The sequence below is a fragment of the Labrus bergylta genome, chromosome 1 (assembly GCF_963930695.1).
Source record: "Labrus bergylta chromosome 1, fLabBer1.1, whole genome shotgun sequence".
NCBI lineage: Eukaryota > Metazoa > Chordata > Actinopteri > Labriformes > Labridae > Labrus > Labrus bergylta.
In genome coordinates, this window is record NC_089195.1 from 28,191,455 (window position 1) to 28,215,833 (window position 24,379).

Here is a 24,379-nt window from a genome sequence, read left to right on the forward strand (position 1 = left end):
ATGAACTGCATCCAAAGACTCATTAGCAGCTCACAGTCCCTCATTTAGCCGTCTCCTCTGGCTTATCTGCATTTTTGCTTCGTGACAGAAAAGAGTTTCAATGCCTTCAGCTAGTGTTTCACTGAAAATTAATTAAGCTTTGTAATCCTGTTAATGAAATCTTTATGTAACAAGCTCTGACTCACGTCATTTCTCAAACACCATTAGCCCAGACCCCTTGAAGCATCACAAATATGTAGCATCTGTAGTTTGTTTTTATCCAAAAATGTTATTAGACTGGTCGCAAAACTGAAGTAAACCGCAGTGGAAGAATTCAGGTCATGAAAATGTGATAGTGTGGCATTCCCAGAATCCAAAATGTGGATGCTGACAGGGAAGAAACACCCAACTGTGTCCCCAGGAAGTGCAGCATTGCCTTACCCTTATAATTAGAAACCGACAGCGTGATGTGAACTCACCCAGTGTGCATGAAAATGTAGCTGAGGTATCTCCAGGCCTGGGCCCGCAGCTGAGGGTGGTAAGGTAAGGGGCTCTTCAGGAAAGACGGACTGGACACCTGCAGGACCAGGCGATCCAGCTGGAACCCGTAGTACATGAACACGGCTACCTGGAGGAGCAAAAACAAACTTTCCAATTTATAAATTATCTAAGAGCTCTTTTTTTAAATCTCTTTTTTTGAGTGACACCTTTACAATAAACTTGTCTCATTTGATAATGATATTTAATCCAGAATTTTCATAGGCAGTCACTCCTCATCACTGTGTTTTTTTTTGTACAAATTAACAAAAAAACGGCTCTCTTTTTTTTTTTTAAAGATTTGTTTTGGTCCATTTTTGCCTAATTAGATAGGACAGCTGGAGAGAGACAGGAAATATTGGGAGGCGAGGGTGAGTGATAACAGGCAGCAAAGGGCCGAGGACGGATTCGAACCCGCGGCCGCTGCAGTGAGAACCTCAGCCTCCACACTTTGGGCGTGTGATATAACCACCAAGGCCATCCAGCGCCCCACAACTTCTCTTCTAAGGTTAACCTATATTGTGAGGTATGTTTGAATAAAAAGTATTCTCCTTTCTTTATACATCTTAAAAACTTGAATCTACATGTCTTTGTCAACTCTGTAAATCAGGATTAGAAGAAGCGGAATAGCTTGTAGCAAAGGGACATCATCACAGTCTTTAACAGTTTTATTTAACATCCCAAAATGATCGTCAGCAGTAAGTAGGAAATTATTGCTGCTTATCAAAAAAAAGATCCTCAGAACTTCTAGTGGTCAAATACTTTCCAGTGCATCATCATTTAACAGGGGAGGGTAAGTCACACAATCTCAAAGGATTTACCTCAGCAATAGTGATGACCAGGATGAGCCAGGGAGGTGGGCAGTAGGTGTAGCTGTCAAAGTACCACTTGCGGTCGACCTCACGGGGCAGCGTCTCGTAAGCGACATGTCGGACGAGCCTCTGGGGCAGACCCAGGCCCACCTCATCTCTCAGGCTGCAGCCTTTCAGCTGCCTGCTGCCCTGAAGGATCGCCCTCCGGAAACTGTTGGAACGCTTGTTGCTCATCTGGAGAACCAAAAAAGGGGTTTGTGGAGAAAGAGGAGACAGAGTGAAGGAGAGAGAGGAAGAGAGAGTTAGAGATCAGCTGTTCAGCAGGATTTTATTTAGCATCCTCTTCAGCCACAAGAAGTTACTTAATTCAACACATAAGCACTTCAAGAAACCGTATTTCTTAGTTAATGTTCATCAACAGGAGAGTCTCCTCACATGGGGGCTCTGGGTTAACACCAAACATAAACACATGCCATTCCTCCTCAGCCCAGGCCCCGCCCACTTCACCCATGGCAACAGAATGCCTGCATCTTCACCTAGCAACCACAAAACCCTTCTCCACATCCCTCTCTGTCTATGAGAAGTTCATTTCCAAACATGCAGCGAATATGATAATTTGTTATGGCTCGCAACACAAGCAATTCATCATTCAGAGGCTTTCAGTGATGGAGGATCCTGTCAGCCACTATAAATGTTGTTTCTCTGTGCACATTTTCAAGGCAGAATCATCTTTGCTGAATTAGCGCATCATTTTGACAGATACACTGTCACATTTGTAAAAAAAAAAAAAGGGGGCGAGCTTCTTTTCAGCCTTGTTCATTTCACAGAGAATATAGGAAACCTAATCATGCATATTCACGAGAGCAAATGGAGAAATTGACCTTTTCTTTAAGACTCTGTGATGAGACATTCAGTAGATATTCTTCCGAATGGTTTCGTATTGAAATGGCAAAGAAAGAGAAAACTTGGTGCACCTTTACTTTTTCTTACTTTTCTTCTTTGGTTTTTTTCTGCACACAATTTGTCTGAAAGGTGCTATTCAAATGAAGTTTGATTGATTGATGTAAATGATGACATACTGTATGTACACAGTAAGACATCCTTTTGAGTTCTCCCTGAAGATGAGATGAACTCAGACTGATGTGAACTTGAGGTAATCTGATATCCTGATGAGGTTTTATCTCCAGCCTCTCCTCCAGCTGAGGACTAGTGTAGTTAACTACAAATAACACAGGAGCTATATTGTACGATCTGTAATGATATGTCTGTTCAATTCAGTTTCTGTTTTAAAAATGCAAACCTTAAAACAAAGTTAAAAAAAAAACACACACACTCGTACTCACACATTTTCATTTGAACACATGCACAACACTGAGAAACAAAAGTCTACGGAGATTATTTATTGAATTAAATTCCATTCTCTATCTCATGTTACAATTATTCAAGGACTGCAGGGTGAGGTCATGTAAAGTTGGGAGAATCTCTTGAAACATTTCCTTGACATTTAAACATAGCACTAATGAGGAGAAATGCATTCATTTCTACCCACCCAAGAGTTGAAAACAAAGTAGAGATAGGATTGAATAATGTGAAGGCGATTCAGCTTCTGGTTTGGGAAGATTGATATATCGAATCCGACCTCAGCCCTTTGCTGTGTGTCTACCCTCACTCTCTCATCCCAATATTTACCCTTTCCTCTTCAGCTGTCTTCTCTCATAAAGGCATGTTAATATAATACATTTCCATACTATGTGTTTTAAAGGGACACCATCCCAGTTATTTTGATGCTTGATAGATACTGAAGCTTCACAAAAGCTTCATATTCTAAACCCAAAGCTGCCTCGAGGGCGTGAGCAGCAGTGGTCCATTCATATTCACATGTCGGTTCAACTGAACTATGAGTGATAGTTGAGAGGTACTCTATCTAAGTGGGTCTATATCCTGAATTTTTGGGACAACTGAAGAAACTGTCTAGATTGCACAATGCACTGGCAGTGTTTCCGTCCCAAAAAGGTTGGCTATGTATTTGTGAAATTACGACAGTGTGCAGGTGATGCCTGAATTTTTTGGTCTTTAAAACCTTCTGCTTTTTTTTGTGGCCATAGTATGGAAACTAGTGTCGATATGGCTTGATTTTTTACTTATCTCATATCAGAGATTAAATTCTGGTATGGTGACTACCCTAACAGGTTCTGTTTATCCCCGTTTCCACAAAGCAGTCCGGTTCAGTTCGGTTCGGTACAAGTCATTTCAAGGCTGTTTGTTTTTTTTTGCAGACCTTCCTAGGAATCACTGATCTTCATTGATTGATTGCATTTATTGGATGTACACACTATGTCGTCCCCTGTGATTTAATGATGTGTAAGGGTACGGTTGGCTGTGGAAAACGCAAGCTAGATCAGGGTTCACTGTACCAATCCGTACCAAACTGTACTGAAAACAAACCGGACCACTTGGTGGAAACGGGGCTGTTTACTGCTCCTGTGGCGGCATCAACATTGTTCTTAAATCACCGCCGACACCTCGCTTTACCAGTTTTTACAGATCAAACATGACGACCCATGACAACATGATGTCCCACTGCTCTTCCATGGGGTTCTTAGCTCCGTCTCCGTTTCTCTCTTTTTCTTTCCCAAATTCCCTCTTGTACTCTGCTCTGTTTATGTCAACCTCCATAACTCAACTCCTTCATTGTGTTTGCAGCTTTAGGATCACAGGAAGCCCAGATGTGTCAGTCAGTCGATGTTATTTTAAGGCAAAGACAATCGAGCGGGAATGTTTACTGCGAGGGCACAGATGGTCAAATACGTGGATGATGTAATGTTGCTACTGGCAACAAAAGGAAACATTTTCGTTTGAAGATAATGAACATAAATCAAAGAGGAAACTTTTCATTTGTCCCCTTACTGAGTCGGTCAGACAAAAAGTGATAAAAAGACAGATATAAAATGAGTAAATTCATCAGGCTGTGTAAGACCAGTTGGCTGATGGTTCCTCTGGGTCTGTTCAATGAGACTTTTGGTGACTCGGCGTGAATCACTGTTTGGTAATAAACTTCAGAAAAAGACAATTATTTCAGCCTTTATGTCAGGCAAAGAGAGCTGTGGGAAAGTGATTACGTGGTTACCATGGCCACTTCCAGACCGCACAGCAGAGAGAGTACCAACAAACACACACTCTCACACACACACACACACACACACACACACACACACACGTACACACGTACACACCGACCTCCCTCAGGCAGCCATGCTCCATAAAGACAGTCAATTCTTCTTGTGAAGTGACTGCAATTCCTCTGCTCTTTGTACCACACAAAAGACAGAATGACGTTCTGTCTGTTTACCCACTGGCAAGGGGAGGAGAGGGAAGGAGGCGAGGAGGTGAAGGGGACAAACAGGGTGTTCAGCCAGCAACAGACAATTTTACCGTTTGCTCATTGAAAATAAAAAAAACAGCCTGAAGGGAGAGACAGAGAAATGGACACATACAGAAGCACATACAGCAGTAGAGTAAGTAAGAGGGCAGGAAGAGACGGAGTAATGGTTTGGGTTGTGTTCTTTCATGCAGTGTTGTTGTTGCACCTTCAGTGAGGAGGATTTTCTAGCAGAAAATGACACTTCCTTCACTGCTGGCACAAAAACTTGAAAGCAAACTACTTCCTTTATACTGCAGCTTCTAACTAAAAAGCCAAGGAGCTACCTCACGGTACAGACGATATAATGTATCTCGAGCCAAAGAGGATCACACAAAACCCAAAACAGGACTTATGGAGGTACAGCTATAAGCAACAGCACAAATCCATCAGGATCATTTCCCAGTTATGTCCAGCAGCTATGGACAAAAAAAACAAAAAAAACACATCGTTTCAACCAGTCTTTGGATATTTTAGGAACTTTAAACCGATTTGGGAGTGATTTTTCTACCCGGGACGGTCGGCGTTTGATTTATGAGAGAAAGTCAGACAGTAGACGGATGGAGAGAAAGAAGAAAAAGGGCACAGATAAAGAGGAAGCAGTGTTGGGATAAAAGCTGAGAGCTTACATGAAAGGAAGAGAGAGAGAGAGAACGAGAGAGTGGAGGTAAAGAGTGAGAGAAGATGGAGGAAGGAGGAGGTTAAGAGAGAGAGAGAGAGAGAGAGAGAGAGAGTGAGCGGTGATTTGAACGCTGACTGTGACAGAGCTGTGAGAAGGCAATTACTGACAATCACACTGATGGAAGAGCTGCAGTGCAAAGGAGAGATGGCGCGACAAATAAAGCCCTTGCAGTTTGTCTCTGTCCGTCTTGGCCTCCTCTTTTCCTTCTATTCTTCATCTTTTCCTTCTTTTATCTCCCTCCGAGGGCAGAATGGCTAGAGAGAGAGAGAATAACCAGAAGAAGTCAGACACTGCCTGTGAACTTGTTGGAAGAATTACAACTCTCAAGTTCTCACATTGACCCTTTGATCTTTGACTTTAGAGAGCTTGAATGCCTGCTCTCAGAAAGTCCATTTTATTGTGCTTAAATACCTCACATTCCTCAAGATATTAGCATCATATTTACAGGCTTTTCCCCCAGAACTGCAGAGTGACATGCACAGAAGTCTTCAGTCTTGTATGCTGAAACAAAAATGTTAACCTCACTTTAACTCCACTGAACTTGAGCACTGTTGTTTCCTTTCCTATCCTGTCTAACATTTCATCCATTGTAGAGTGCACACTGTTGTGTACTGCAAGCAAAGCATGGCCAAATTTGTGATGCCGGGTAAACCTAAGGCAGATGGTAAATGTACCCCAAACATCAACTGACAACTACTGGAACAAAGACAAGAAAATAATATGATGAGATATATCTAATCCTCCACTTCACCTGTACAACGATGAATAATAAAAGCTCCCCCCTGAAATCCTCCTGATCTGGTTGTTCACATCATATGTGCCTCACAGGGGGAGACTGTTGGACGGGGGGGGGGGGTCACCCGAGGCAAGATATGACGTAAAAAACGAGCGCAGTGAAAGTGGCAGACGAAGTAAGGGAGTCTGCTATAGGGAGAATAGTTGCCTTTACAGACTCACAATATCAACAGAGAGCGGGGAAGAACATGCGGCCCGAACAGAGAACATAATGCAGCAGTTTAATTACATGAACAGAGATTGCACCGGTCGCTTGCATACAGTCTTTGGTCGTGCACGGCAGAGAATAAATGTCACCGCCCCCTCCCGCTCGCTCGAGGTGAATTCTCCTGATAATAGACTGCTGCGCTCTCACATCAGCAGCTCACTCAGAAAAAAAATACTCGGGGGGCTGGCCAGAGAAACTCTGTGTTAGTACGAATTTTCATGAAATTCATTAATCTTGTAACTTCGTGAAATGTATTAATCAAGTCTGCCTACCACCTGTTAACACTCCTACCTTTAGGTGTCTGAAGCTGTAAACATATATGAGTGAAGCACCTAAGTAGTAGCAGATCTATGTTTGGATAGGAGCCAAGCACATGTTATCAGCAACTGTTTGCTAGACAGAGAGTCTACAGTTGTTACGTATACAAATCAGTGTCATGTCATCTTTATTGTTTTATGGTGATGTACCCAAATGGAAAGGAATTTGTGGGTTGCACCTTTTTGACAGAATATAAGCAGCACTGTGAACACTGTTACTTTGTCAGCACTTTGTCAGTCAAGTGATTTGGAAGCGTGCTTGTTTGATGAAGTTGTCTGACCTCGGCCGATTAAACGGTGTTATAATCTCCAGTCTGTTTCACGATTTCTTCATTGGATTTATACAAACAGAAACAACCCCCACCTAACACTCTGGATGAAGTGAAAAATCCCGCTGTTTGCGTTCACACACGCAGCTGAACCCAAAAATGAGTGTGAAATCTTTAAAGAAAGAATAACGAGGTCAGTAAAATAAAAGATGAGCTTCACAATCCTTTCCAGTAACAGGTGTGTATTCAAACATGTATTTAAAAAGTGCTTCGTCTGAAATGAAATTGACCTTTTTAAAAGAGAAAAAAAAATAGAGAAAGACAAAAAGAAAATCTTCCCATTTTGCCGGATAATTATATAACAGTTGTTTAATTTAATGTAAGCTAACCAAAATCAAACGCTTGGGCATTCAATGTGACAGTGTTAGCATAATCATGAATGCATGTTACCCCCCTTTGCTCCCTGTTTGTAGCCTCTGTTGTTCAGTTGCTGCCTCTATGAATGTATTAAACATTGAGGGGGGGCGGACACAATGGGGCTTAAGAAATAAATGTGAATGTACACACACACACACACACACACATGCAGGCACCCCATTCCTCTTTGTCCCATTTCCAGTTGCATGCAATGACCCACAGCTTGTCACATGACCTGAATGCACCAACTGGAAACCAAGAAGCTTAAAAAAAAAAGCTCTGTTGACACGTTTCCAAGCTTCCTACAGTGAAGGCCTCATTCCTCACCCACTGTACCAGACAATTAGCAGCTCTGAAGAACAAGAGTGAAGGCGAGAGATGGACATCATCACAGTCACAGACAACAATGAATTCCCCCCCTCCACACACACACACCCTACTCCATCCCTCAGCCACCCAGTAGTGATTGTGCACCACACTCCCACACAGAGAGTGCACCACACTGTCCTGGGTCAGCAGTTCAGCCTCCCAAGAGGAACAGCAGCGAGACAGCGGAAAAAAAAAGAAAATGAGAAGGTTATGTGGCAGCGAGCACAGCTAGAGATGCTTGAGTGAGACCTCGGACTATCAGCGGCAGGCTGCAGTCTGAAGGTGAAAGTGAAAGTGGAGCAAGGTGAGTGTTAAGAGGGGAATTTATCACCACACGGAGAGTCGTTTCCTATCAGAAAGACTCTGCACTTTGTAGCTGTAAGGATCCTCCAATATGGCTTTGGGGAGAGGAAAATGGAAATAAAGATTTGAGCAATAAAGTAGTTTTAGGAAGAAAAAAACATGAAAGTCAGAAAAAGAAAGTCTTGATTGTTGGCTTTGAAGACTTTACTCAAAAAGCCCAGTCAAAATGAAACTAAACTTTGCTTTTTGGGGTACATTAGCAGAAACAATGAATTTCGATTAAAATTTGTATAATACTCAAATTAACTTCATCAAATTTAAAAGATCAGTTATATTTGGTGTATTTTTTTCCCCTGTTAGAATTTACATTTGAATGTCTGAGCTGAATGTTTTGCATGTTGGTGTCCATTTTTCTTGCTCACTGTGATGCCTCAACAGTTGTGATAACAACCCAACAATGTGAGAATAAAAAAATATATAATTAAGACTTTTCTTAAAGCTCCAGTGAGGGACTTTCGATTTGTGATGGTTTCGGTGCCCCCTGTGGACAAAGCAGTAACGCTTATCATTTGAACAGTGTAATGTGTCACTTAGACAGAATTAATAAATAAAAAGGTTGTGCACTCTCATTCTCAGTGTGACACCTGGGCAGCAGTTTCAAGTATCAATAATAACAATATAGAAATAGTCATCTTGATGATTATGGTCTCATTAGTTTTTGCAATTCATAGATCCATCATTTTCAATATCAGTATGTTTGTTACCTGCTTAAAAGTCCTCATGTTTATTTGTCTGCCAAATATGTTTAAATAAAGTATTGTCAAAATACCTGTATTTTCTTTTGCTGTAAAACTTTTCAAATGTCTGATGACTCATCCTGCACTCAGGGGCGTTTACTAATCTGTGGACTGACTGAAAAAGTCGAAGCTAACGATTTTGGCAAAGAAATTAAAGTTAAGTTTGAGTCTTTCAAGTCTAATTCACGACTTGTGGCATATTACGCTCTGTTTATATCACACCCTGAGACATTTGGTATTTCCACTGACACTGAAAGAAGAATCTTAATATAGGACACAGTGCAGGACAGGAGGTGCAGATGAATCATTGGTATCTGCTGATGTGATTAAGCCTTAAAAAAAAAGTTTACAACAACTCACCAGGTTGACAAAGTCTTGGTAGCAGATCTTTCCGTCCGCGTTGCCGTCGGCGAGAGCCAACAGAACTTCCAGCTTGTGGGGGTCGAGCTCCGAGCCGTGGGTCGCCAGCAGGTCCCTGAACCGCTCTGTGCTGATGAAGCCTGAGCTGTCTGGGTCATACTGCAGACAAAAACACAAACAGACAAAAAGAACAATGATTAGAAGAACATGGACGTGAAAAGGGAATAGACATCATTGCAGCTCTGCTCTGTAAGACAAGAAGTAAACAAGTCAGAAGTTCATGAGAGCTCAAGATGCTCCAAATGAATGAGTTATTTGCAACCAAACGTTGAAAACCTAAAAAAAACAAACCTTTTTGAGCGTCTTATAAAAGAGCTGTAATTGCTCCAAAAAGACCCAACACAGCAGTGACTTAGAACAGCTTCAGAATACCTTTCAAAATGACTCTGAGTGCAGCATTTAACCACAGGCTGTTTCATTATCCACTGTGAACAAGACGCATTCAAATCATCGGAAAAAACACCCGATATTCTGACAAAACCAAGACATTTTAAAAGCCAATAATGATTCAAAAGACCTTCAGAGCTGCGATTACTTAGCACTTGAGTGTGAAAGGAGTGCTGCACTTTTCACATTCAGCTTCTACATCTTGGTACCTGCACACTATTTCCTTTGCGTGGCACTTTGCACGCCAGGTCAAGAATCAAACTGCCACTCCAAAATATACAAACATGCAATTTTATTCACATTTATACTGTGTTTTTCATGTTGTGAGAGACGTCTGAGAAGCAATGAAAGAGTCTCACTGATAGCTAAGAAGCGAGGTTGAAACATTAACTTTATCCTGCTCTGTCGCTAATGGAATAAACTTCTGTTAATTGAACACAGATTCCCGAAAAAATAAAGCTACACATATCCCCTAAAACAAAACTTTAAAAAGAAAGCAGCAGTGTTTTGGTATCGTCCTTGTTCATGACAGTGTTGCCTTAAATGTCAGGTTGTTTGTGAATGCAGGTGGCAGTTTTATGTGCTGCTGTATCCGTCGATTTGCAAGAGTGAGTGTAACCATGTCTGTGCATGTAAATACAGCACATTCATGCATAAAGATGTGACATTCAAAGATTATGAGCTGCCTGCCAGTTTCCAACGACCCTGAACTAGAAATAGAGACTGTGTACATGCCTGTGTGTGTGTGTGAGTGTGTGTTTGCCATATGCTGGTGTTGGCAGAGGCTGAGTAAAGCTAGGCTGGCAGCAGGTGCTCTGCGCTCCGCCAAATGATGACGAGCTAAAAAGAGGTCTGGCTCGCCCTTTCAGTTTATTTATTTTTTAACCATATTACCTAACAGTGATGATGGGGGAGTGATGCTGTGAAATGTTGTTTCTACTACATTTCTTTTGGATTTTGAAATGATATTGAGAGTTGTCATGATACCTGCATTTTAAACTTTTTAACAATACAAGTAAAACATCAAACTATACCCATACCATAAGTTATTGGAACCCAAATTTGGAGCATTTCTTGTTTTTAGTTTCAGAAAATTGCAAGCAAAGTCCTGCACAAGGTCTCAGTTGGACAAATACTTTCAGTACCAAATACCAATTACCAATAAGTACCTGCGGTGGCACTTATAACCTGAGTGAGGTTAACGTGACCAGAGGTTGATTGGCCAAAGAAGAAGTTAATAGCGGGATAAAATTAGAAAAAATCAATATCGCAGAATCCTTTTATTGTGATATTATGATTTTAGTTGGCCACGTTTCCCATTTTGTTTCAGTTTGTATATCAATCAATCAATCAATCAATATTTGTATAGCGCCGATTCATAAGAAGTGTTATCTTGAGTCACTTTACAAAAGAGCTGGTAAAAAGACCTTACTCATTATATCGTTATATTACAAAGACCCAGCAGTAATCCATCATGAGCGTAACACCGAGCAGCATTTTAAGCAAAAGTTACAGTGGCAAGAAAAAACATTCTTTTAAGAGGCAGAAATCTTGGTCCAATCCAGGCTCATGATGAACAGACATCTACTGAAACTGGTATGTCACATGGTATCGTATAGCATCATATTGTATCGAAATCGTATCATGAGTTACCCTGCGCTTCCTTCCCTCCCTCATTCTGAGTGTTACGTGTTACGCAATACGTTTTCACACTGCGGTTTAACTTATCTCCATCTGATCTAGATTGTGTCCTTCCCATGCACAGGACCATGTGACATCTGACTGACATGTACAACTCTGCTGCGGAAGGACTGACATGATGACATTATGATGTTTTTCACGACGTAAAGCAAACTGGAAAAAGACAAAGTAACGTCAAAACTGTCATCTGCCACATGGCATCCAACAGAAGAAGAGGAGGAAAGAGGAGGAGGAAAGAGGAGGAGGAAAGAGGAGGAGGAAAGAAGACTGTGTTGTAGAAGACTTTTCTATATCTCTAAAGAAAAACTGGAAAGTTAGTCTCACTGTGACTGTGCATTTATTCCATAATATTGTGTTTTTTCAATGAATACACACAAGAGCTTACTCTGAATATGATTCAACTCTCCCTGCTGAACACACGGTGCCCCCATTAAAAAAAAACACCTCTCCTTTTCTCTCTCTCTCTCTCTATCCACTTTATGAAAGTAAATGTAAACTCTACTCTACAGAAAGAACCAACCTTGTGTTGCAGTGAATCAGCCAGTTTCTGCCGAAGATATTTTGTCATGATGAAGTAACGTCAGCCAAAGCCAGCCTCACTGCTCGGTGTGAGAGCTAAACAAAATGTTGAGTGAGTGCCTGTGTGTGTGTGTGTGTGTGTGTGTGTGTGTGTGGCTGTCATATTGTTTGTCCCAGACTGCATAGGGGCATTCCTAACCAGGACTAAAGGATTACAGTCCAATCCAAGACACATCAATACAACCCCCACTTCTTTCCCTCTCATTACACGCACGCTAACTCTCACACACACACACACACACACACACACACACACACACACACACCCCCCTAAACCATAGTCAGCCTCCTCTCAGCCTCCACGTCACACCCCACCCCTCACACACCACACGTAACACCCCTTCACCCCACTTTCACTCCCCCTCTCTCACTCTCTTCCGTCATCTCCTCTCTCGAAAGCCAACATGTGGCCTCCCTCAGAAAGGAAAAATAAACAGCTCAATAAATTCTCCTGTTATCTCTTTTACTGTCACTTCTATAGAAGCAGACTGCCATATTTTCAACACACACACACACACACACACACACACACACACACACACACACTCACACATTCACACACACTCACACATTCACACACACACACACACACACACTTTTTTGGACACTGCAGGTTTCTCAGTTGAGTGAGCTATGTGTGAAGTCAGGCTGTCTGCTGGGTGGAGCAGCAGAGGGGACACACACTCAACAATGGGCTCATGATGGTCATTTCATGCTAGGTTTACCCGATTCCTTCCCTCCAATTAGTGATTCTTCATTTCCATCAGATGCACCCAAAGGTCCAATCAGAGAAGGACTTTATATGATTCAAGAGTAACTCCTCCCAAGACTCCTAAAGCTTGATTACACACTGAAAACTGGTACTTATTAGGATTTGGGGGAAATCTGGATTATTTTTGGGTTCATTAATCTGCAGATTTTTCTCCTTATTAATCCATATAATGTTTGACTGTTACACTTCATCATTTTTGTCTATATTAAGAAAAAAATGAAATATCCATTCAAGACCAGGAAGTACAACATTTGGAGGATTTTTTCTGACAAAGAATGATCAAATAAGAACCATATTTTCATATTTTCCTTTGACCCAATTTTAAATATTTTGCATAAGATTGACTGAGCCTTAAACACACACACACACACACACACACACACACACACACACACACACACACACACACACACACACACACACACACGACACACACGACACAAACATCCAAAATACTTATTTTCTGCAGCATTACTAATACTGCATGTACATATGGATGAGTAAAGGATTATGGGTAATGCAGTACTTACATATCTGTTTGTATTAAGCATGTGCATGTAGGAACATTGACCAGATTTTGCATTTGGTAGAAGTTTGGGCACATTTTTCATTTGTATAACTCCAGTATGTGCTGCTGTGTGTGCTCCATTAGTAAAACGGAAAGGCAGTGTGATGCAAATCCCTCAGATTAAAATATGCATACACATACACACACACACAAATCTGTGTGCAGACATAATGCCACAAAACATTCTCAGCCAATGGGCTTTCATATTGAAGGCTTCTTAGCAGCCTGGTGTCAGAGCAGAGGAGAAAAACAGCAGAGAGCAGAAGGGAGGGGAGCGGCGGGGGGGGGCTGGTTGGTGCTGTGGAGAGGAGGGGGTGCAGACTGAACACAATGCAAGGCTTTCTGTATTCACACTCATTTTCATAAAACTGAATATCAAGGAAGTGGAGGGGATGCTGTTTGTAAGGTCAGGGTTTCTTTTCCAAGGGCCTGCACAGAAAGCCTTACTGATAAGAAGAAAATTAAATAGAAACACACAGCTCTTAAAAACATCTGAATACATTTTATAATATCCTGCACCTTAGGTGACAGACTGAGCCAACTAAAGACCTCTTGAAATAGTCTTGACAATTTCACAAATACGTTAGAATAAAATTGTAAAAGGTCAAAAATAGAGACTAAAAGATTCCAAAGCAAAGCAAGTCAAGGCAGCGTTATTTGCATAGCACATTTCACACACTGAGGTCATTGAAAGTGCTTTACAAAACAAAAGACTCAAAAATACAACTCAAAAGAGGAGTACATTCTTTCACAAAATAAGAGGTGTGTGTGTGTGTGTGTGCGCAAATAAGAGGTGCAATATAACTTTAATCCAAATATGGTTTAGAATTAAAATGAATATATTTAAAAGATATCATTATATGCTAGTGGAAAGTGTCAGGAATGTTTTTGAAGTTTTCACCTAAAGGTAGTCAGAGTCACGGCTAGTCTTACATCATCTGGACGATTTCTCCAGGGCTGTGCTGCATTATAACAAGACGCTGCTTCACTGTTTTGTTTTCCATCTCTTGGGACGGTCATAGGCCAGCCCCAGAAGTCTCTCAGGGTCATATTTAGTTCACACATTACAAGCACATCAGAGATGTTTTTAGGTGCAAAGCCACAGACAGACGTATACACAAGCAAGAGACAATCTGAAATCAATTCTCTGAGCGACAGGAAGCCAGAGTAACTTGTTCATATTTCTTAGTTTTTGTCAGGACTCTTGACAAGTCGCTGACTCATCTGTTTTGAAAGCTCAGATAACAGAAAGAACAGAAACCTTATCCACTGAACTTCCAGAAAATTCATCAAACGCCACAATCCTGATATCAGAAGCCACACCTGCTAATTAAATCCCTTTGCAAAAGTAAAAGGATTAGGAGGTCGGTTCAGACTATCTGAACACCTTCACTTCTCAGTCTAAGCCCTGACTGATCTCCAACACTTCCATTGACCTTTGTCATTAGACCCAGACTGATACGGGTCACTGTCCAGAAGCTCTGAGCCGTCGTCTGGAACAGGAAACACGGGCTGCAGTGAAGAAGCCAAGCATGAGACGACACCGAAGTGAATCAGAGTTAATTAAGGGAGACAGTGAGTAACTCAATCCTATCCTTGTTTACCACCTTCAGATCCTCTTATAGCTCTCTCTCTCTCTCACACATACTCACACTCACACACACACACACATTGAACCTTTCAGATGCCAAAGCATTGCTGTGCGGGTGTGGGAGGGTTGAATACATATCAATTGATTTATCTGAAGTAGCGTGCGCTGTCCTTGGTGCTGAAAACTTTGAAAGTCATTGACAACCTATTTCCTTTTTTATAGTTCAATAAAAGCTTGACACAGTGCCTTCAATGTTTGCTTGTTTTATAAACGTGCTCTCTTGGCCTAATAAGTGATACATTGTTTTAACAACAGGATAAAGATAAAAAGCATTTTCCAGCTGTGGATTTTAAATCTAGGGTTGATAAATAAGGCCCCTCAAGAATATACTTTCCTCTCTGCATTGAGGGTCTAGCTCCGCCCCTGTGCCTTGCTTAAGGGCACCCCTATCACCCTTATCACCTTTAAAACTACCAAAACAGCCAAATCCCTCCTTTGGTGAAGAATCCTGTCAGCCTGGGGCTATAATGTCTTTATCTTTTGACGACTTTATGTGGGTATGCAGAAGTCAACAGAGCAGAGGTATATATTAGAGATTCATCCACACACACACACAGTACATGCATACACACTAAAGACGACGTCTTCCCGCTGCTTCCTGAACACAAAGCGTTGGTATTCCCTCAATACGGAGCAATTAACAGGTCTAATAAAAAGCCAGGCACCTTAGAGTGGGAGATGCTCATTACTCTCTCCTATAATTACACTGAAGCACCATGGGAGGACAGGCGACACCAGAGGCACCTAATTCACAGGTTATCACTCAAACACACTCACACTTACACACACTCTGACATAGCAGGTACAATGGAAACACACTCACCCTCCCATGTTCATTAGGCTTCACAGACTGACATCAAGGGGGTTTTACCTGTGTGATATCTTTCTTGTCTCCATCACGCACACACACTCTTTTGTCACATTATCTCACACAGCTACAAGAGAACGTAATCAGCGCTATGGGCCACCATAAGCTGGGGAAATGCTCTGTGATTTTTGGGGCTTATCATTTGTCCCAAAGGCAGGGCCATGACGCGGTCTCATTCAGAGACTAGTTCAGGTTGAGTAGAGTCGACAGCTTGTCAGCGGGTGGCGACTGTGAATGGGAGGAGCCGGGCAGTGAAGGGGAGGTGAAAAGTCAGACGCTATAGGACTGACAGCTGACGACGCCCAGAAGATCACAGTCGAGGAGGAAATCCACGTGTCCATCAGGGGATGTTTTATAATTTGTTACAGAGAGGAGGAGAGAGAGAGTGACCATGTCTACGCTGCTCTGACTGAATTTAAAAATTGATGTATTTCTGTACTTTATGACTTACATAAATACAAAAATGACACTTTTCCAATCTGCCCTGTACTATGCTGGCAACTGACATATTTCTAAAATGTTGTTGTATCAGAAAACAATTCAAATAAAAAAACAATTCAAAATTGAAAATCACCAGAAAGCACATCTAAATGTGGTCTGAAAGTTTTTTTTTTGGTATAAATTTGGTACTGAATCCTTCGACCGTTTTTTGCATTTAGCAGCTTCAAATTCAAATTTGACTTATTCTGTGAACATCCTGAATAAAACCAAATTCTGTTGTTCATGAAATTCTAAGGATTAAACACTAATGCTATCGTTTCCCTTGTGTGTCTTCATTTGGTTGACATTTGTCTAACCTGTAAAATGTCCCAACAACCAGTGGATGGAGTGAAATGAAGGTTTCCTTCAGGATGAATTTTAACGACTTAAGTGATTCCTGAACTTTCTACTTGTAACACTGTCATCAAGTTGTGGCTGTGTAATGATGACAAGGATTACGATATTGTATGACGATGCAAGGGACACAATACAGAACAATACATATCTCTTTGTAATACAAAATTATTTACTGACATGTAAAAGTGTAGATGAGAAACAGCTTGCTGTGTTATTGAGACAATTTACATTTCATTGTATTTGAGCAAAGGGTTTGGGTCAGTTTTTGTTGTCTGTGTTTGTATATCTGCGTCCCGGCTCTATAAGAGCAGCAGGTCTGTTGGAGGGCGACGCAGAGACACACATCATGCAGATAGTGCACACTGTCTTATGTCTTTTTTTACTGTGTTTTTGCATTAACTTGTTCATTCTCTTAACCCTTCATCTCCATATCATTTGATCCTCAGCTGCTCTCTCTCATGCTCGCGATGGCTTAACGTCCAGGGAGTCAGCCTACAAGCCAGAACAACAACATCTACAGGCACAGAGGTCATTGGGACTTCAATATGGATACATTTTAAATAATTTTAACATATCGATATAGGAGGCAATACAGATAAGGTATCATAAAATTATGCATATGTTCGTTTGTTTCTAACATTTAATATGCAATAGATGAAATATTTCATATATCTATCCCAAGTGTGCATGCTTGGCAATCTTATGGACGTTTTTTTTAATATTTTGTAGATCAATAATATTTTCAAAAAGTGACTTTTTATGTCTGAAAGGAATCCCAACCTTGCACACACAAATGCACACATAAGCCGATTCAGTCAGCGCAGTTTGTAAGAATAAAGCACCACTCTCACGGAGGTCGATCTGACATGAGCAGGTCTAATCTGTACCACAGTCTGGGTCTGACCTGACAGCTCCCGGCTCGGGCAGGCACTGATGTCTACAGGGCAACAGTCAGCAGCCAGTGGGTCGTTTCATTGTTCTCTGACAGAGGGAGAATTCAGAGTAACAAGGACAAAAGCAGCACTGTTCAGAGGAGGAGAGGGAGAAGATGCAGGAATGCTGCAGCTAGAATCTAATAATACAATCTCAAGGGGGAAATTGTTCTAATAACTGTGCTCCGTGTGTGTGTGTGTGTGTGTGTGTGTGTGTGTGTGTGCGTTTGTCTCCGTTTAAATCTCAGAGGATAACACCTTTGTCTGCACTGATGGGAAACCACAAGCGCAAGTTGACTTGTGTGACTCTGACGCTGAATGACTCACTTAAGTCCGGCTGTCACTCAGATTCTCACTCCTCTTTTTCAATTTCATTACCATCAAAGCGTTTCAATTGATCTTTGCCTTCATCTCAGCCTGGAACCAATTTTCCAACTCGGGACAAACACAGACGGGCAGATCCAATCCTCTCCCTGCTCGTCCAAGTCAACCCACCCGCTGGTGTCACTTGACAGCTGAGTGTCACGGCGACAGCAGAGAGCGCCGATACGCAGGAGGGAGAGATGTGATGAGCTGAAAAGATTCACACCATAAATTACCCAGACATCACCTCTCCCATCGCGGAGGATTTAGCAGGAAAAGGTCAGCCGTCTGTTTCACATAAAGACCAGCTCGCCATGCATGTCAAAGCCCCTGCCGGCCCAGCCTGCGCTCTGCCCACGTCACACTTTAGAGACGTGACTAATGCCTCAACAAGACTTCTAATAGCCTCCAGAATGCCACAGCAGTGCCTGTTAATGCGGCCGTGAACAACACTATACCTACACTACTAAGTCGAAGACCACCAACAGGTAAGAAAGAGAGAGGGGAGGGAGGCAGGCAGGGGGGAGAGGGAAAAGTAGTATCCATACACAATGAAATAACAACACCCATATGACCCCTTTTTTCTGTATGAAAGTGAGTGAAAAAGTTGCATAAAACTATTTTTAAAGTGTGAAGTGAAGTGTCTGCGTATTTCTTCAGCGGCTCTCCATTGTGTGTACGCGAACGCTGAGAGTATGCATGATGATTTAGTTGCCGTTTTTGTTAAACACATTCATGATTAAACGTCCATTAATCTAGGGATCACATGCGATCCCAACCTTTGAAGGTGATCTGAAAGGGTCAAGGATAAACTGGGATCCATTGCACCACTATTCAAAAGGTAAATGTACACATTTTTTCATATACATTACAACAAATTAGGACTTTTGCAACGTGTTTATGTGTGTGCGCAACCGTTGCTTGTTTTTTTTTTTTTAATAATCCAGGAGAGCTTGCCTGAACGTTGCAGGCAGGTGGAGGTGAAAACTCAAACGACTGCCTTTAATGGATAATCTTCAGCTGTGCACAAACTTAGTCAATTAGGAATCAATCTGACACAGCATAAATCAGCTCTATCAACAAGCTCCAAGAGAGGACCTCACTTCTCCCAGCACAGCGCTCCATATAATGACATAATTTTACTTTCATTAAACAGAGCAGCTCATCCACAGTTTCTCACCCGCTCTTCCATTTCTCTCCCCTCGTTACTCATGTTTGAATACAAGCTGCTTTTCCGCCCCGGGGGGGGGGAACTCAACTGAAGGACTGAGGGGTAAGTGTTGTGCAGACTGCACACTTGAACTTGTTTTTTCCCTGTCTTATTGTGGATGATTACTATAGGACAGGGAGCAGACTGGGTCTCTCTGCTTTGAAGTGTGGAAGACAGAGTAAGAGGAAACGAGACCAAAGACGTGGACTAAGCACCAACAGGGGATAAAGTGTTGTTTGTAGTTTGTTTTAATAGATAGGTTGGTCGGGATAAAAAGAGGATGTGGAGAACAATAAGTACCTTAAAGATATATTAATGCAACACCACAACTACAGCAAACAGAATTAGAAAGCAGCCTTCATGTCTTTGACACACTTTCAAGAAAAAACATTGTTTTAAGCTACACAAAAGCAGCTTTTATGACAATATATCCTACACTTTGTCCACAGATTAGTCCTGTCTCGTCCCACGTGACAGGCTTACTGTCAATAAGAACAATAATACTTCATTATTGTGTCTAATTAGCACAATAACACAATAACCAACCCCTGTTAAAGCCTATGGAAACTACAGAACCTTAAGACGCTATCGTATGGAAAACTTTTTGATGTAATGAAATAAAGAATTTGTTGGACTGACTGACTTTGATTTTTTTCAGTCAAGAGTATGAAAGAGTATTTGTAGGGAACATTATCCAGTTGCAATGCATGGCAGAGTTAATAGAACCAGTAGAGTCCAGTGTAACAGACCCCTGACTGTAGTGCTCTTCTGGCTGTTCTGTTTCACTCCCTCCCTCCTTTTGTTTGTTGTTTGCTTTGTTTTTGTCCCTAACTCCACACACACATTAATCATTGCAATTATTACTGATTTATAGTCTTCAGATTTTTGTATGAGGTTGTTTGCAATGGCTTTTCCATTAAACAGAATATATGATCACTTTTAGACTGTGTTTTCTCTCTCTTTAACTAGCTCACTAAGCCTGAGCTGTGATAACAGAAACTTAATAAATCATCAAAGCAAATGGTTTTCATATCTGAATGAATTTTAAAAGCAGAGATCTAAACTTGAGGGTTGAATAATGCCTCATTAAGGTTTTCTAGAGACTCAAACTTGTCCTCACACATTTCAGTAATTGAGAGCCATATTTGTTTTCTGATTAAAAAAAAAAACTTCTGCATGAAGGAAAACTCCTGTGGAAGAACAAGGATCAAACCCACCTCCTAAGTCAAAGTCGGAATATCAGACCAAAAAACTGAATTTTCAAGTACATGACATTTGGAGTTATATTCAGCAGATGAGTCTTATCAGCAGGCACAGACAGAGCTGACTGACAGGCCTGGATAGCCACAGTGTCTCCTCTCTCTTCTTCTTTTTCTCTTATACTTTTTTTCATCCTTGTCCTCCTTCTTACTCCTATTCCTTTTCTCAACCCCTATTCTCTCCTCTTGGCTGCTCTCTTCTGTCCTATGTGATAGAAAACACACACAGTCTTCTGCCATAGGTAATTACTTCCTCTGCATGCGGTCTAATGTTCTCTCTTTTCTCTCATTCTTTGGTTCTTGTTTTGTTTAACGAAAAAGCAGTCGATTCTCACTACAAGCATCCCACATTCGGAGACCAAGATCAATCTTCAGAACTGTTGCACTGTTGTGCTCATCTATATGCAAAACAAATTCAGTTTTCTTCTGCTTTAGTGTTGTACTCCTTAAAAACACACAATGGCAAGAAAGAAGAGTTTCTCAATAGTGCAAAGCCGGCTGATATGAATTAATTCTTGGGATGTTTCTTGCGACTATTTCCCTGTCACTAAAATGTTATTTTAAATTCAGACTAGTCGACAAAACTAAAGTTTACAACATCTTGTTATTGTGATATTATCGTGTCATGAGGTTTTGATATTGTTGAATCCATACTAGGCACAGATGACAGCATCTGCAGGTAAATCAATTTAGTGTGGCTAACGTTAGTTAGCACGACCTTCAGTCCTTCTTGAAGGTTAATATCCACACGCCTGTGCTGGTTAAGCATAGGAAACAAAAAATTCTGTCCAACATTTGTGCTGGTTTACATCATGATAGTTGACCATTATGACAGAACGGCAGCGGCACTTAACTGGAGCTACAGCTCCCGCTATTGGAGGGAGGGTGCATTACAGCTTACACACAACATGCGTAACACACAAGGGTGATGACGTTAAATCGTTTAGTCTGCTTATCCTGCACATCCCTAATTCTCTGCTTTAAACCCAACAGTGCATGATAGAAGAAAGAAAGATCTATTTCTATACTGCACGTCCCGATGTGGTTCAAAATGTTGCAGGTAGTTCACCTCATAGCTCATGGTGTCTGTGTTTTTTCACAGAAGTGTGTTTCACTCTGGCTGCAGGGATGACTGACCGACGCTGTGTCCGTCAGGCTTATGATCAGAAAGCTGGGTCACCTGACTGACTTGACACATCAGAAACTCTCACTCATTTCCCACACATCCCTACACACACTTACCCACACACACACACACACACACACACACACACACACACACACACACACACACACACACACACACACACACACACACACACACACACACACACACACACACACACACACACACACACACACACACACACACACACACACACACACACACACACACACACACACACACACGGTCGTCTGAGGCCATCACAAAATGAGTATGGGCCGTCACCGTTTCCTTGCCAACTGGCCTGTAACCAGGCAACGTTGGTCGGTGTGAAGATGTCTTTAGTGGGCATATGTGAATACACACACACACACACACACACACACACACACACACACACACACACACACACACACACACACACACATATGCAGGCACACACAACGGGGCGCGATACGTGGTCAGGTGTCTGTCATGGACCTGAAGCACACAGATAGACCGCATGATCATGCACACTTCACACTAAGACATGAGCAGCTGCAGTTACTTCATTTGCAAACACCGATTCAACAGGTAAATTACATTTTAATCACAGGAGCAGTTTCAGCTTCAATAACCCCTCATGTCTGCCCACAGGCACACTTTAACAGCATGCGACCCTGATTAATATTCATGCTTCATCTTCTTGAGACTGAAGGAGGAAATCCTCGCTGAATAGAGTGTTTTAAGAATTATTAATCCTTCAAGGTACAACGGTACCGCTGCAGAAATCCACTTTCGATCACATAAAGAAACCTTGGATTAGCGAGACGTCAAATTTCTTATCTCAGAGTCATCATTAAATTCCATGTGTGCATGCAGGCAATTTAACAGCGATTGAGATCATTGCCTCGTTTTAGCAAAGCCTTAGGTGATATCAGAGCTGCAATCAGACTGAGTGAGCTCTGTCTACTTTACTGAGAGCGCACTCTTCTCTTGTCTTTGTCATGGACACTTAGAGGTGTCAGAGATGTCAGGAGAGATGAAATATCTTGGAACTTGAGGGTCATTGCAGACCTCATGTTAGAAGTTTCTGCTGAAGGTGTTGAAATGAGCAACTTTTCGTCTAATTTTTCATCAATTTTTATCACTAACACAGCCGTCCTTGAATTATTAAGGTCTAATACAGAATTTCTTAAACACTGTCTTGACCAAATACCTTAGAACAATGTAAATTCTCCCTGGCGTCACTTCAAACAAATGTTTTGAGGAAACACAGTATCACTAGCCTTAATCGAATAGCACCGCATATCGAATCTCTCCCAGATAACATCTCTACTTATTCACATCACAGCCGCTGACTCCACTGACAGCCACTGAGCTGTATTACTAAGGACCACATGTTACACACACACACACACACACACACACACTTCGCTGCACTGTTATTACACAGAGTCTATTTTTCCCTGAACAAAACTCGGTCTCTAAACTTTAAAACCATATTCCCCTGTGGGTTTCTAATGTGATCCCAGTCAGAGGAGCAGGTCTGGAGGAGAGAAAAAAATCCAATCAGAATATCATCAGGGCTTCCATTTGACAGATGATGCAATATAAAACACTGCAAGATTGTTCATCATACAGACTTCGGATGCTATAGGACTAGAATAAAAGCTGCAATACCTAGCTCTGACTTTCTCCATGAAAGGGGGAAAACTGCAGCAGTGACGTTAACCTGTATGTAAATTTAAACGGACTACCGCTACTTTCCACTTTTGCTCTGGTAGTTTTAGGTAAAAATATGTTGATGCTTTCGTTAATTAACATGGAGATTGAATCGCAAAAATGACAGTGAACAGTCAGAAACTGGGGGAGAGAGAGTGAGTAATGACAGGCAGGCAAGCAGGCACAGGTTGGACCCTAATCTGAGCCATCTGCTTCAAGGACTACAGCCTGTACATGAGTCGTGAAAAACAACAACTCGGCCATCACGGCCCCTAAAAATCTTTCTTTTTTTTTTTTTTTTTTACATATCAAGTGTAAAAAAAAAAGGTGAGAAAAGTGAGTTGAGTCGAGGTTGAGGCTGTGGAAGGGGCTAATGGCCGGTCCCCCTCTAACGAGGAGAACAAACAAACAAGGAGAAACTAAAAGGCAAACAGAGAAAAAAAACACACGTATTAACAAAATAAAAAGGCCACTCCTCCAGTGTAAAGCTGGCCCTCTTCGAAATATTTTTCCAACATGGCGATCCCCATGGTTGGGCTTCAAAACTAGGCTTTAGAAACCAATGGCTGACGTCACTGAGACTATGTCCATGTTTCATACAGTCTTTGGACTCACACAACAGGTGCACTGCAGTAGCAGCCTCTGCAAAGACAAACACATCGGCTAAAAGAAAGTTGTGCATATCATTGTAATTTTTCAACACTGTCAAAGCTCATAAAACAAAAAAACTTGTTTCAGCGGATTACAGCAAACTTGAGATTCACCTAAATAGTTCTGGTTTTTTTTGTAAAGTTGATGCACTTTGCAGGGGGTTAAGAAACCGTGTAAATGAAATTATGCTGCTTTTTTGTACCCTGATTTTTAAAGAATAAAGAAAAAGTGATCCATTGCACCGCTCCTCCATATGGTCAGACAGTAGACCAGCTCCCTCCTCTGGGACTGTTTGCTCTATGAGACTTACAGAAGCCTATGGGACCAACAGATAGAAAAAGGAGTTTTTTTTAAATTGTCCGCATTAAGGTGGACATGGTTTGATTTTGTGCGACAGGAGGACAAATGG

General features: G+C 41.5%; 1 protein-coding gene across 4 annotated transcripts in view; it reads right to left on the minus strand.

The window, feature by feature from the left end:
- The window catches only part of rhbdl3 (rhomboid, veinlet-like 3 (Drosophila)), a 58,131-nt gene that overhangs the window by 15,774 nt on the left and 17,978 nt on the right, over window positions 1-24,379 (minus strand). For 3 of the 4 annotated variants that reach the window (XM_065958208.1, XM_065958203.1, XM_065958206.1), the window contains 3 exons: window positions 9,264-9,422; window positions 1,338-1,562; window positions 459-607 (listed from right to left, as the gene is read on the minus strand). In XM_065958208.1, coding sequence (XP_065814280.1) covers window positions 459-607; window positions 1,338-1,562; window positions 9,264-9,422 — 533 coding nt within the window. Of the gene's footprint in view, window positions 1-458; window positions 608-1,337; window positions 1,563-9,263; window positions 9,423-11,931; window positions 12,166-24,379 lie in introns of those variants that run through there. The other variant, XM_065958209.1, reaches the window with a different exon arrangement.